This window comes from Arachis ipaensis, chromosome B09 (genome assembly GCF_000816755.2).
Source record: "Arachis ipaensis cultivar K30076 chromosome B09, Araip1.1, whole genome shotgun sequence".
Lineage (NCBI taxonomy): Eukaryota > Viridiplantae > Streptophyta > Magnoliopsida > Fabales > Fabaceae > Arachis > Arachis ipaensis.
The window spans coordinates 139,973,976-139,987,176 of record NC_029793.2 but is presented as its reverse complement, the minus strand read 5'-3'; the positions used below and the strand labels follow the sequence as shown (position 1 = coordinate 139,987,176).

Sequence of the window (13,201 nt, the reverse complement as noted above, 5' to 3'; positions counted from 1 at the left end):
TAACATTTATAAAAATGAGAGACTATTTTAATGGTTTATCGTCATAAATATATCTACCGAATATAATATTTAATTATTTATCCACTTTTTCCTTATCTCTCAATGGTACATCGTTTTTATTGCATAATTTTATAATTGACACGCACCTATATATGCATCTCTATTTTTTAGATCCATTTCATTATTGCTCTTGCTATTATTGATGTTATTATTATTCACATAACCTCATTATATAAGAAACAATCTAATATGCAAGGAGGACACCAAAATAATAATAATAATAATAATAATAATAATAATATGCAAGGATTTCTTTCCACATTTTGGAGGCTCATACCTTCTGGCATAACTTTCTTTTTTGAAATACATGCACTTAGGCTGGGTGTGATTCAACTATATTAATTTTTATTACCAAGAATATAATTTTTAGAAATATAGTATATTCTCTAACACATATACACGGTTTTATGGATTATTATGACCAAATTTCACTCTTATGGATTTGAATGTGAGAGTATTTTTCTTACGAAGGTACAAGTCTTCCTGTCATTATCATCAGTTCATTGCAACATCATCATCAACCTCTGCTAGGCAGAATTGCGAAACAATATCGTAAGNATATTAGATTTTTTTTCTATATATATATATTAGATCTTTTAGTGTTTAAAAATGCAAACTAATTAAGTTAAAAGAATATCTTCAAACGTGTTTATAAAATCACCCATTGAATATACAAATAAATAAACTTTTAATTTACCAAACCCAAATATTATCTTTTACTCTTGAAAAATAGAAAAATCTTTAATAAAAATATGAGGAATGCTAGGGGCCATCAACTTTTGTGATTTGTAGCCATCAAATAGCCATCAATGATGGTTTTAATGATGTGAGATTGGTGTGAGATTTCATTTAATGGCTCACTTTTATTTGCTGATTACATACTGATCAGAATTTAACAAAGTTGCTAGTCCTCTAGACTTTTCCTAAAAAGATTACCACCAAACACATCCTTATATGACTATTGTGTTAAAATTTAAAAATAAAATGTCATAATAATATTTAAATTGAATAAAATTACAAATTATCATGTTTTTTCTCGAAAACTTCAAGGTTAATTATTGTAGATTGGAATATTAAAATCATGACAAAATAAAATAAGAATCAAGCCAAATTGATCGGATCAGATCGAATCCGATCCGCAAACGCACCCTTTGTGGATCGGACTGCGGATATCTGTTCTACATCCGCATATCCGATCCGCGGATCCGCAGATCCGCACTATAATAATTAATAAATAAATAAATATATATGTTTGGTATTATATTTACTTGTTTGTATGTTTTAGTTAGTAATTATTATTCATATATTGTATTATTTTATTTTTGTTATTTAGAGAGAGTTTGATTAAAGATATTTTAAGAATAAATAAGTTTAAAAGTATGAAAGAAATATTTTTATCGAAATATTTTTACATAGAAATATGATTAAAAAGAGAATGTTTAATTATGCGGATATATCCGATATCCGATTTGATCCGCAAATGTGTAGATCGGATCGGATTCGGCACTAAAAAGTGCGGATATCATATCCGATCCGATCCGATAGAAATTGTGCGGATTGGATCGAATTTTCGGCCATATCCGATCCGATCTGATCCGTGGACACCCCTGCAAAGCATGAGAAGAAAAATTTTCTTTATAGACATTAGACTTTTTCGATTTGTTTTCTACGGTATCTCCCGGTTAAAGATTAATTCGTTGCGGATCTAAGCTTCATTTAAAGGTCGACTGCTGACCAATGGGTTGTTACATGTACAAGACGAAATTCGAACTCTCGACACTTGTTTAAATAGACGAGTGAATTGACCACTCGATCAAGTGGGTTGAATTTTGTTTTTATTGGGTTGTGCTTATGGATATTATAGAAGTAAAAGGGCCAATTTCTTTTTACAACAAATTACCGATTTCTGTATAGTTGGGTTGTGTCATGAAAACTTGTTTATCGGGCTGCAACTTGCTGTGGTCCAAAAAAACCCTAAAGGATTAATTTTTTTATTTTTATATTTTAATTAATCTTTTTTATTTATGAAAACCAAAATTTTAATTTATTTTTAAATAAATATTATAATCCTATCAATTGTTTATTTTCATAAAAATAATAATAAAAAAAATACTAAAAAACTATTCGAATTTATTATTTTTGACAATTAATTAAATATTAATATTTAAAAGTATAAAATAAAATATGTTGTTAAAATTATAATTAAAGAAATTAGATTAAAAAATTAAAATTGATGCCTAAATGATCTAAAAACAATAAATTATGATAGTCACCTAAAATTTAAATTCAAAACAAATAAGTACTTTCTTTCTTCTTCTTTTATTTATTTATTTATTTATCTTTTTAGTTTTTACCTTAACGTTCTGAGTTCTAAGTTCTAACACGCTAATCCAAAAGCACACTTGATAATTGATACTGTGACAGTATGGAGAAGAAGAAGAAGAACGAGATTTGCAGAATGAAAGCGCCTTCCTCTGTTCATTCTACTCCGTAGGTAGCTTTAACACTTCACTACGTTCTTTTTGTTTTAGGTTTCCTTTCGTTTCAGCTATTCACATTCACCAGCTTATTCGCATGATCATTATTATGGGATTCGCATTATGCGTGGCAATGGCATTAGGTATTTCTAGTTTATGCTGCTTGAACTATTTACTAAGATTGAGATATCATTTTCGGATCTTCACATTGAGTTGAGGTATCTTTTGTATAAATTTGAATTTGTTCGGGTAATTGAAGTTCAAACCCTTTGTATCATTCATAGGGTTTTGAGTAATTCGTTATATTGCTTTGTTTCTATCTAAATTGCATATTCTTAATGAGGACAGTATATATGTAAAAGTGTAAAGAGTTTGTCACATTGATTTGCAGTAGCAAAGCCATAACAGTGCGAGTCCGTGACAAAACTCAGTGGGAGGAGAAGGTGAAGGTTTAAGGTTAGTCTTTCAATATTATTAACTAAGTTTTGGTCATTACTGCATTTGTTCCTGAATAAATAATAATTGCTCATATCTCTCTGCCATTCAGAAAAGTAATGTGTGCTTGCTTGCTCGAGATGCATGCTAAGGTGCAAGTTTCTACATTTGGCCATGCAGTTTCTTGAAGCTGTTCACCAGACAAGGTTCATTTTTTTATAAACCTTGTATATATACTAACTTCCAGTTAGATGTTTATATTGTCTCAAGTTACCATGTTTTTGCATTGTGTCTTCCTGAAACTGAAGTTGCAATTATCATTTCATTGTTTTGTGTCAGTGAAAAATGTTGGTATTGATGTAATATTAAGCACGCACTATTGAATAACTTACTTCAAAAATTTATATTTTACTGATTCAGTTGTTAAAAGCATAATACAATAGACAAGAAAGCTTTCTAAATCTGAATAACAAAACAAGCATCGAAGAGGAATACAAAAGAAATTCCAGCACTAAATTAATAACCATCCATACAAAAGGTTAACAAATAGAATGCAGACTTTCAAAGAAAGGCCTTAGTTCAACTTGAGGGAAGAACCCAAGAAGCTCATAACCAATCTTCTAATTATCCTAGAAGGCTCATCCCCAAGTACCAATAGAAAAAGAGCAGCTTCAAAGGATCATTGCCATTCACCACCATCTTACTTTTGGTTCTAAGAGAAGCATTAGAAAAAAGTAGAGAGAAAGAAAGTGTGAGTCAACACACAAGTGATTAAATAATGGAATGAGTGAATATTTTTCATTTTATACTTCTGTGATCTATCTATCCATCAAAAAGTTAAAGTTAGAAGTTAAGAATTTATATTATAATGCATTTCTGTACAAAACATTGAAATAACAAAAAGTTTAAGTATACAAATTATTTTTGGGGTAATATTTAGGTTAAATATATATAATTCTATAGGGTCTATAGATCATTTTGTTTTAGAAATAACAAATAAGTATTCATAAAGTTCTATACAAAACAAAAGGACTCCAAGTGTTAATGATGACCAATTAACTAAACCTCTTTACAATCATCACCTGATGCAGCATAGCTGGTCTCTCTATTTTTTCACTCTAAGAAATATAGACTATTGAGAATAGAGTAGCTTCTAGTCATTGAAATGCCTAATTTTCTTATAGATAGCAAATCAGATTTCAAACCTTTTCTATCCATGCCCCTCGTCTTTTATAATGAAGTTGCCACTTTTAATTTCTACTAGGTGATTGGTTGCTGGAACACCTTTTGTTGCAAGATACACAAAGTAATGATTATTAAGTATTTGTATTGATTAGCTGGCTCCAACCATACTCCCAAACTAGAAAATTAAAGGCAAAAAATAAAAAATAAAAAAGAAGAAACTGCAAGAAGGCAACCGAGGGTCAATGAGTAATTCTGCCAATGATCCAACTTCAAAGTTGTCGTCCTGTGCTATTTTAGGAGGAGAAAACAGAACAACTGATAATTAAGCTGATTGTTGTTTGTGAGGAATGTGAACCATGCATCTTCTGTCTTTTTTCTTTTGGACTTCTTTTATGTTTTACTTGTGTTATTTGAACTCCTTTTATATATAATATATGCTGCTTGTTGTGCTAACATGAAATAATTATGGACATAAATTGAATGTGCTTCTTTATTGCTAGTACTCTTATTGCAAACACAGCAACGAACATGGTAGAATACAAAAATGCCACAATTAATATAAAGGCAATCAAACATGGCCATAATAGACTATGCACAAATAAATTAAAGATATTACTAAAAGCGGACTGTACTCCTCAATTTCACTTGGCATTTACATTTAAAATCATGCTTCCTCATTTTGATTTCTCTCTCACTGGAACACAATAAGACCAGGACGTGCAAGATGGCCACCAAAGAAACAGAAGCAATCTCGTTTGAGTCATAAAGGTTGTTGCTTAGAGATGATTTTTCCAGACTTTTATTTAAAGAAATTGAAGAGGAAGCTAGATGTTTCACTTTGCTCCAAATGGAGCTTGCCTTTATTTCTTGATGAAAACTAGAACCTGGAAAGAAAAAAAGAGTTTTGGGTTACTAACACATTTATGCTTTTGAGATATATATAAAAGAACTAAGATAAGATTATTAACTTACGTGATTTATTACAATTGTTGCGTCTACATTCTGAGCTTACTTGTATATCGGTGGTGGTGGGGAAGCGTAGATGTAAACTGGTGGTGGGGGAGGTGATTTGTAGATGTATTTGGGAGCAGGTGCTGGCGAGGGAGGAGGTGGTGATGTATAGTGGTATGGTGGTGGAGGAGATGGTGAAGGTGGAGGTGGGCTCACGTAATGGTAAGGTGGTGGTGGAGACGGTGAAGGTGGAGGGGGGCTCACGTAGTGATATGAAGGTGGTGGAGATGATGTTGGGGGTGGAGGGGATTTGTAGACGTATGTGGGAGCAGGAGCTGGCGATGGAGGAGGTGGTGATGTGTAGTGGTATGGTGGGGGAGGAGATGGTGAAGGTGGAGGAGGGCTCACGTAGTGGTAAGGTGGTGGTGGAGATGACGTTGGGGGTGGAGGGGATTGGTAGTAATAGGGAGGATGAGGAGTGGGAGATGGTGGAGGAGGACTTTGATAGTGATAAGGAGGTGGGGGAGATTGGTAATAGTAAGTGGGTGGAGGGGATGGGGATGGCGGTGGAGGTGACTTGTAATTGTAGGGAGGTGGTGGAGATGGTGATGGTGGTGGTGGAGATTGGTAGTAGTAAGGAGGGTGTGGATGTGGTAGCTTTTTAGGTGGAGGCGGCGATTGATAATAGTAGGGGGGAGGTGGTGATGGTGATGGTGGTGGTGGAGATTTATAGTAGTAGGGAGGGGGAGGGGATGGCGATGGTGGAGGTGGTGACTTATAGTAGTATGGAGGGTGTGGTAATTCTTTAGGTGGAGGAGGAGATTTGTAATAATAAGGTGGGGGAGGAGATGGTGACGGTGGTGGAGGAGATTTGTAATAGTATGGATGAGGAGGTGATGGTGATGGTGGGGGTGGTGACTTATAATAGTAAGGAGGGTGTGGCAATTCTTTAGGTGGTGGTGGAGATTTATAATAGTATGGAGGAGGAGGTGATGGAGATGGTGGGGGAGGACTCTTATAGTAGTAAGGAGGAGGGGGAGATGGTGATGGTGGAGGAGGAGAATGGTAATAATAAGGTGGTGGGGGTGATGGTGATGGTGGAGGTGGAGATTGGTAATAGTATGGAGGTTTAGGCACCGGTGACGGAGGAGGTGGGGATTGGTAGTAGTAAGGAGGCTTGGGTTTAGGTGAAGGTGGAGGTGGGGATTGGTAATAGTACGGAGGCTTGGGTTTTGGTGAAGGTGGAGGTGGAGATTGATAGTAGTATGGAGGTTTAGGTACCGGTGATGGTGGAGGCGGAGATTGGTAATAGTACGGAGGCTTTGTTACTGGTGATGGTGGAGGTGGAGATTGGTAGTAGTATGGAGGTTTAGGTACCGGTGATGGTGGAGGCGGAGATTGGTAGTAGTACGGAGGCTTGGGTACTGGCGATGGTGGAGGTGGGGATTGGTAATAGTACGGAGGCTTTGGTTTTGGTGAAGGTGGTGGTGGGGATTGGTAATAGTACGGAGGCTTGGGTTTCGGTGAAGGTGGAGGTGGAGATTGGTAATAGTATGGAGGCTTGGGTACTGGTGATGGGGGTGGTGGAGATTGGTAGTAGTATGGAGGCTTAGGTACTGGTGATGGAGGAGGTGGGGATTGGTAGTAGTATGGAGGCTTGGGTTTTGGTGATGGTGGAGGTGGTGATTGGTAGTAGTATGGAGGTTTGGGTACCGGTGATGGTGGAGGTGGAGATTGGTAGTAGTAAGGTGGCTTTACTACTGGTGTTGGTGGAGGTGGGGATTGGTAGTAGTATGGAGGCTTGGGTTTTGGTGATGGTGGAGGTGGTGATTGGTAGTAGTATGGAGGTTTGGGTACCGGTGATGGTGGAGGTGGAGATTGGTAGTAGTAAGGTGGCTTTACTACTGGTGTTGGTGGAGGTGGAGATTGGTAGTAGTACGGAGGCTTGGGTTTTGGTGAAGGTGGAGGTGGGGATTGGTAGTAATATGGAGGATTGGGTTTTGGTGAAGGTGGTGGTGGGGATTGGTAATAGTACGGAGGAGAATAGTGGTGAACTGGTGGAGGTGGTGACTTGTATACATATGTAGGTGATGGTGGAGGTGGAGACTTGTATATGTAAACCGGTGATGGAGGTGGTGGTGATTTATAATAGTAGGGAGTTGGTGAAGGCTTGGATTTTTCACATTCTTCAAAATGTTTCTTTGAAGCATAGGCAAATGGCTTAGCTTCAAGCACAACTTCATATTTGTCCTTTGATTTCACCTTCAAGTCGGTTCCTTCGTTTAGCTTAGTGGGTATGTTGAAGGGTGAGTTCTTAGGTGGAGCATGTAACCTAGCCTTGCATACCCTGGAGCCATATTTAGCATAGTCAAAGTCCTTAACTGTAATGCTATACTTTCCATTGCTCTTAGTTTCCCCGTAAGCCTTGATGATGTGTCTGCCTGCTTTGCATTTGACCTCCACAACAGCACCTGATCCATAATTGAAATATTACAATTAGCAAACAATAATACGACAAGATATCATAAATCCACCAAAGATATTATATTGGAGCAAATTATAAAAAGAATCTCGAGTTAAACTATCCTTTTCATGTTTATTTATGAAGAAAAAGAAAACTATCATTTTCATGTTGAGTGTTGGTGTTAATTACATGCTACAACCAGTTTTGAATAAGAAAAGGTTCTTTTTTAGTAATGTGATGGTGAATGTACATTGAGACATTGATTGTATCTTACCTATCAACTGTAACAAAAGGTTCTCCAATTCTATACATTATTAAAAAGTCTAATTGACACTTTACTAATTTAAGCATCAAATATTAATGCATTCATTTTGGTTTTCCGATTAGGTGGTCGGTTCAAGATAAATTAAGTTAATGCATTCTAACATTTAATTTCTACATGCTCTAGAGTTATCTAATATGATTGGAACTGCAAGCATCACGAAAAGTTTAGCGACAAAATACTGTGAGTACTAATAGCAAATGCTTGTGTAAAATGAAGCACAAGTTCTACTAGACAAAGACGTGCATTCTCTAACGAAAAAAAGTGAATGCCAAATGAAGATAATAACGAGCAATGCTCAAAAGCATAAGAATTGACAATTCAATTGTAACAATAATAAGACTTTCGAACTAAAAAATGACGTAGAGAATGTCGTGTACCTTTGAGATGCTTCTTGTTGTGTGACTTTTCAGGATACTCCCAGTCATAGCACTTATAGCTGTAGACTTTGCCCACAACCTTCACAATCAATGGGTGATGGTGGGGATGTGGAGGATACACGACAGGTGGAGGAGGAGAATTATAATAGTATGGAGTGGGTGGTGGTGGAGATTTGTAGTAGTAAGGTGTTGGATGAGGTGGAGATTTTACTGGAGGTGGTGGAGAGTTATAGTAGTAAGGGGGGTGCGGTTTAGGAGATGGAGGAGGAGGAGATTTATAGTAGTACGGTGGTGGAGGAGACGGTGAAGGAGGTGGTGGAGAATTATAATAGTAAGGTGGAGGAGGTGAAGGAGATGGTGGAGGAGGAGAGTTGTAGTAGTAAGGTGGATGGGGTACAGGAGATGGTGGTGGAGGAGATTTATAATAGTAAGGCTTTGGAGATGGAGACTTTACTGGTGGTGGTGGAGACTCATAATAATAAGGTGGTGGAGGAGATGGTGAAGGTGGTGGGGGAGATTTATAGTAGTAAGGAGGTGGAGGAGGAGAGCTGTAATAGTAGGGTGGAGATTTGTGTTCATATGGTGGTGGAGGAGGAGGTGACTTGTACACATAAGGAGGAGACTTATGCTCGTATGGTGGTGGAGGTGGTGGTGACTTATATACATATGGGGGTGGTGGTGACGGTGAAGGAGGAGGGGGTGACTTATATACGTAAGGTGGAGACTTGTGCTCATATGGTGGTGGGGGAGGGGACTTGTACACATAAGGAGGAGACTTATGCTCATATGGTGGTGGTGGAGGTGGTGATTTGTATATGTAAGGAGGTGGTGGTGATGGTGATGGTGGAGGTGGTGACTTGTACTCGTAGGGAGGAACCTTGTGTTCATATGGTGGTGGAGGTGGTGACTTGTATACGTATGGAGGTGGTGGTGACTTGTACTCATAAGGAGGAGCCTTGTGCTCATGTGGTGGTGGAGGTGGTGATTTATACTCATAAGGAGGTGGTGGTGATGGTGATGGTGGGGGTGGTGAAATATACTCGTACGGAGGAGCCTTGTGCTCATGTGGTGGGGGAGGTGGTGATTTATACTCATAAGGAGGTGGTGGTGATGGTGATGGCGGAGGGGGTGACTTATACTCGTACGGAGGAGCCTTGTGCTCATGTGGTGGTGGAGGTGGTGATTTATACTCATAAGGTGGTGGAGGTGATGGTGATGGCGGAGGGGGTGACTTATACTCGTACGGAGGAGCCTTGTGCTCATGTGGTGGTGGAGGTGGTGATTTATACTCATAAGGTGGTGGAGGTGATGGTGATGGCGGAGGGGGTGACTTATACTCGTACGGAGGAGCCTTGTGCTCATGTGGTGGTGGAGGTGGTGATTTATACTCATAAGGTGGTGGTTTGTGCTCAATTGGTGGAGGAGGTGGTGACTTGTACTCATAAGGAGGTGGCGGTGAAGCAGTTGGTGGAGGAGGTGAATTGTACTCATAAGGTGGTGGTGGAGAGTAGTAAGGGTAACCGTCAGCAGTAACGGAAACCACAGTAGTAGAAATGAAGAGAGTGGCGAATGCCATGGCCAATTGTGGCCAAAGCCGACCCCTTGCGGGGTCTCTGCCCCTAGCAGTCATGGGTGGAAAGGAAAGAGCTGGCCTCCTCCGGCCAATGCTTCTGATCAGAACCTTACCACTAGTGTTTTCTTTCTCCTATTGGGAGAAGTGGGGGGTGGGTGGGAGAATAGTTGTATTGTTGTGTAGTGTTAGTGGTGACTGAGAAAAGCTGCATGAAATACTTGGTTACTTATAATGGGAGTGAGTCGTTAGAAGGGAGCTGTCATAGAGAGGGACGAATTCAAATCAATCTAATTTGATTTTATTTTCTTAAATTAAGTTCCCTCCAGCTGGCCTTGTGACCTTTTTTTCAATTGCAAAAACTCTGTCCTATTTGTTCATTATAATATAAATGAGCATCTTCTGGTGTAGTATGGTGTTAAGTATTAACACCAATTTACACAACCATACCATTTTTTTTGTTTTTCTTTTAATCATTATTCCACCCTTGCCTGAACTGTTGAGTAGTAGTTGTCTATCTTGACGAAAAAGAAACTCCAAAATGCTTTTTACATCTTTCTCTTTCTCTATTTCTTTTCTGTTATTTTCTCTCAGGGAAAGTAAAGTAATCACTATGCATTTTGCATCATGCACCTTGGATCCTTTGAGTGAGTCACTATTATTTTTTTCCATTTGATCACATCCCTTGGATCAAGGGTGATTGGTGAAGATATAGATATTTGACTATTTTGTTATTTCTTTATGCACGTTTTGAACAGAAGCCATTGGCATGGTATGATATAAGGAATAATCCAAACCAAATATATATATAATTCCCTATTTTTGCCACAGCATAGTTGCCACGTGTTTGTGGGGACTATGAAACAAATGAAGTTACTGAAATCAAGATTGTAAAATTAAATGTATAACAGTAATTCTTTCATTGTATTTTCTATCATGTACATGTAGAAAAATACCAAATAGTATAATATGCATCATTATACACTTTTTTTATTTATATTTTAAGAATTCAATTTTGGATTTATTCACCTAATACGTTTACTTAAAATAGGGATAGAGAAGGAGACACAATGAGAAGTTGCCATGAGGGGAGTGCAAGATTATTTTTGTTTGCACTTTTCTTTTTCTTTTTCTTTTTCTATTTTTGTGATTCTCTTTATCAAATTTTATATTCTCACCCATGTGATTTCGAAATAATGTGATTGACAAGTGTTTTTCATTTTTCAACCCCCACTAAGGTGCACATTGCAGCTTTTGCTACCCAAATTCATATGAAAGAAATTAGGCAAAAGCTTGAAATTATAATCAGGAAAAGTAATTAGGCTAATTTTTTTTTGTATGGAAAAAATATTGGTGTTTTTGTTGAAAATGGGAGTATTTGGTGTAATTACAGATGGGTGGATTTTTTGGGTGGAAAGCCAACACGTGGGGGGCGTGTTGCAACACGTGGGGGGCGTAGTGGACACGTGGCAGCATTCTGGCCAACACATGGGGGCGTGTTGGACACGTGGCAGCTTCTTAGCCAACACGTGGGGGGCGTGTTGCAACACGTGAGGGGCGTGTTGAATGATTTCCATACTACTGTAATACACTTCAAATATCAATATTCAACCAAAACACCATCTTTCTTTCCATATTAAAAATAATTTCTGAAATAATTATCTGGTCTATAATTTTCATTTTTGTGAAATGAGAAGTGATCATTGCAGTTCTCTTCGACCCTGCACTTTATTTTTATGTCGTAAACCTCGGGAAAGCGACATTTTTTAAACAATGTCTCTGGACCCATTTGTGATCATAATTATTAACCTATGCTCTGTTTTTTCTTAATTATTATTACCACAAAAAGGAATATACTAGTATAATAATTATTAAAGTTTTCTTAATGCTTCTCTGTTTGGTTGCATGTAAAATTTCTAATCACTTTCAGACTTAGCAGAAATAGGAAGTCTGAGTTCTTAAAAATCTAGTGTTGGGTTTGTATCATATCAGGATCAGAATGCAATCATTTCAGTAACCACAGAAAGATTATCAAAAAATATAAAACGTGCACTTACTTGAACTATTCCAATGCTGAATAATTGACTGGTTTAGGCATGACAAAACATACACTTTAATTTGCTGTTAAATTCTCATAATTATGTGTAATTGAGTAAATTATACTGTATTATGTTTTGTTGTGTTATGTTTTAGGTATTTAATTTGTCCCTTGATATGTTCCTAACTAATCTAATGAAATCACTATTATACTTGGGTTTCTTTGCCGAATAATGCACCGTTTCTAGTGATTGATCAATGTCTGCTGGTAACAAAATAAAAAATAAAAAATTATGAGATCAATAAATGAATGAAACGTGCAAACTTTGTGTTTGGTTCTGTTGTTGGATAATATTATAATATAACTGGACGACTAAGCATTTTTTTTTTCAATATTATAATATGCTACACTACAACCCCATGAGGAAGAAATCAAGAAATCACTCAAATCAGGTACATTTCTCTTCTCTATTATATCCTGAACATGTCTAAATTTTATTTGTTGAAGAGTCAAGATTCCTGTACAATCTCCTTTATTTTTTTTTCTTTTGAAAATAGGAACATGGGACCATTGATGATTTGAGCTGTTACATTTTGAAGGGAAACACGGTAATTAACTAACTATTACTTCTTTTTAGTTTTGGTATACCATAAGTTCTATTTAATTACTACTTTTTTCACAATAGCAGTGAAAAATGTAAAATTGAAGCTAATGATTTTGCCTCCTTGGTAAAAAATTACTAGCAAACCAAGTGTGCATGAACTGTGTCCCATGTGAACCTACTACTATTAATAATTCAAAATTTCTAACATATAGCCACCGTGTGCACCTATCTATACACATACATCTCATCATAATAATGTTTATTACGTTTTATGATAGTCAATGGCGTGTAGTAGAACGTCTCTGAATTGAGGTGTAAATAGAACATAAAATTCGTCACGGTAGTTGAGATTAATAGAAATTAAAATGGGTCCATCTTCTTTATCTGATTAGAGTACTACTTTAATATAGGTTTAGTTAGCATTTTTGGATAATTCGGTTCTGGAATGGAATGTGGTAGCCATAGCATATAGTGGGAGACAGTGAGTTGTTAAGGGAAGAATGATATTATTATAAGATGGAGCAAACGTGAGTTCCTTTTTGATGCTTATAATGTGGGAATGATGGAGTAAAGCACATGTTTCAGGAACCACTATAATTTATGGTGGATTCACTCAATTCACATTTTCATTATTATTGAATGAGGTAAAAGGATTGGAATTGAGTTGAGTCAGGTTAATCTTAAATTCGACTATAAAAATTGAACTTAGTTTATG

At 36.9% G+C, this 13,201-nt stretch overlaps 1 protein-coding gene and 1 long non-coding RNA gene across 4 annotated transcripts; one reads left to right on the top strand and one right to left on the bottom strand.

Moving 5' to 3' along the window:
* Window positions 2,396-8,150, top strand: LOC107616533. 3 transcript variants are annotated; one of them, XR_002353643.1, is made up of 4 exons: window positions 2,396-2,554; window positions 2,929-2,993; window positions 3,085-3,178; window positions 7,960-8,150. It is a non-coding gene; the product is annotated as an uncharacterized LOC107616533 (long non-coding RNA). The 3 variants fall into 3 exon arrangements; XR_002353642.1 differs by lacking the exon at window positions 7,960-8,150 and adding an exon at window positions 4,237-4,837; XR_001614543.2 differs by lacking the exon at window positions 7,960-8,150 and having other exon boundaries at window positions 2,398-2,554; window positions 3,085-4,837.
* On the bottom strand, window positions 4,630-10,057 carry LOC107616532 (extensin-2). The gene is made up of 3 exons (XM_016318484.2): window positions 8,275-10,057; window positions 5,130-7,579; window positions 4,630-5,041 (listed from the first exon to the last, which is right to left on the bottom strand). Exons 1-2 carry the CDS (start codon window positions 9,902-9,904, stop codon window positions 5,166-5,168), a joined length of 4,044 nt encoding a protein of 1,347 aa, XP_016173970.1. The 5' UTR covers window positions 9,905-10,057; the 3' UTR covers window positions 4,630-5,041; window positions 5,130-5,165.